This window comes from Quercus suber, unplaced genomic scaffold, assembly GCF_002906115.3.
Source record: "Quercus suber isolate HL8 unplaced genomic scaffold, Cork oak 2.0 scaffold_71, whole genome shotgun sequence".
NCBI lineage: Eukaryota > Viridiplantae > Streptophyta > Magnoliopsida > Fagales > Fagaceae > Quercus > Quercus suber.
This window is the reverse complement of record NW_027069536.1, coordinates 1,835,851-1,837,820: the sequence shown is the minus strand read 5'-3', so window position 1 is coordinate 1,837,820 and position 1,970 is coordinate 1,835,851. Positions and strand designations below refer to the sequence as shown.

The following is a 1,970-nucleotide window of genomic DNA, read 5'->3' as shown; positions in this document are numbered from 1 at the left end:
TATGGGTAGTAGAAAAATGTTGATTACTCCAAATCCACAACCAAACGCAGGCTATAGCCCTGGCCCTTAACTTTCCCCTCCCCTTTATTTTAATACTTTTTTTTTTTGCTAGGTGAAAAACAAGGTCAAATAATTTAGAAAGAAATTCCAAATTTTGGCTACCTTGCACGGAAACCATACTAAAATAATAAGAAGATACTAAAGCACAATTTATTATGCTTAATTATGATATCTTACAAAGGTAGTTTCAAGATTGATTGATAGTAGTTTAATTCCTATGCTGGCAAGCGTTATTCTATATATTTTTTTGTCAACAGTCTTTGCGGGCTTAGTACACATAGGTACTTGTTTATCTCTTTAAGGATAAATCTCAATGACGGACTTCATGCCAAACGATGACACAATTTTGTAGTAGCTAAAGCCAGCCTCCAAGAACAGCTTCTCCCATTCTTTCTTGTTTCTCTCTTTTCCAGTTAGCAAAACCATCATTAGTGCATCAAAGAGGAGCTTTGTAGTGGTAACATCATGTTCATCCTTCTCTTGATTTATTACTACGTCTATGACAATTACCTTTCCTTCCTTACCTTGGCTCGTAATAGCCTCCTTGCAATTTTTCAGTATGTTGACACATTCCTCATCGCTCCAATCATGCAAAATCCACTGCCAAATAGTAATATAACAATCAAATTTGAGAGCTTCATATCTCTAGCATTTTTAAATTTAGCCAACCACAAAATTATGTTAAATAATTCTTCGAAAGTCTTTCACCTATGGAAGTCTTGAAATTTATCATTTATATTGTTCAGATTTACCTACCTAATACCTACTTAATTATCTTTCTATCTAACTGTTTGTAAACACATATGGAAAGTAATTGTGGTTAAAAAGCTTTTTTACATCATATGAATGGTACATCCACACACACATGAAGAAAAATTCCTATTACCACCTTCGAGCCAANCTATCTGGCAAGTTGGCAACAACATGTGGGAGATCAAACACAGTGCATTTCATGTGAGGAAATGCCTCAGAAATAATCCTTGCCACTGTCCCAGTACCACCTCCAACATCAACCAATGAACCTAAACCCTCAAAAATGGGCTTGTAGTCCTTAACAACCAAGTTCATCAGTCGGGAATCACTGGCCATTCCTTCATTGAAAATGTTATTGTATTCTGGGTTTTGGTTGCAATAGTCCCAGACACCTTTCCCGTGTGCTTTCTCAAAAGGTGTAAGCTCACTCCCCCGAAACCAATCTCCCAAGAACTGCCATGGGCTTACAAGTGCAGGATCAAGCATTGCCAGAACAAATGGTGATAAGCTAGTGGCATTATCTTTGAGGATAAGCCTAGAAGAAGGTGTGAGAGTATAGGCTTCTTCTTCTTTTTCTTTTTCTTGATTTTCATGAACTATTGTTTTAGCGAAGAAGCCAGAGTGCACCAATAGACGCATAAGCCTATGCAAGCAGCTAGTTTTTTTGGGGTGAATATGAAGCTTAGAGACCAACTCTTGGAGAGTAATGGGTTGGCCATGGTTGTGGATTGTATCAGGAATGCCTAGCTGAATTGCACATTTAAGTGACATGGAATCTATGTAGCTAAAAATGTGTTTATACAAATGACATTGAGCCTGAAATAACTCACTCACTCCCTCACCATGAATGAGATCCATCTTAGTGCTGACCTCCTTAATTCTAAGCTTCTTTTACTTCTACATGAGGTCCAACTGCCTTCTTATAGATAGATTGGTTGTAGATTACCGCTGCATTTCAATGTACAGTAGGTTGGTGCCAATTCATTACAGGACAAATAAGAGTTGGGTAGAAACGTCGTTTTGGGTGGGAGTTTCAATGTACAGTACGTTGGTGCCAATTCATTACAAGACAAATAAGAGTTGGATAGAAACGTCGTTTTGGGTGGGAGTGGGGCTTTCCGAGTTTCGCATGTGTGAGTGTGTACGCGCGCGCAATG

At 38.3% G+C, this 1,970-nt stretch overlaps 1 protein-coding gene across 1 annotated transcript; it reads right to left on the bottom strand.

The window, feature by feature from the left end:
• Positions 1-261: 261 nt before the first annotated feature.
• On the bottom strand, positions 262-1,692 carry LOC111988269 (trans-resveratrol di-O-methyltransferase). Its single transcript, XM_065773262.1, is given in 2 exon segments — positions 262-705; positions 898-1,692. Coding segments are annotated over 2 exon segments (1,122 nt in total). The 5' UTR covers positions 1,672-1,692; the 3' UTR covers positions 262-357.
• Between the last annotated feature and the right edge of the window lie 278 nt (positions 1,693-1,970).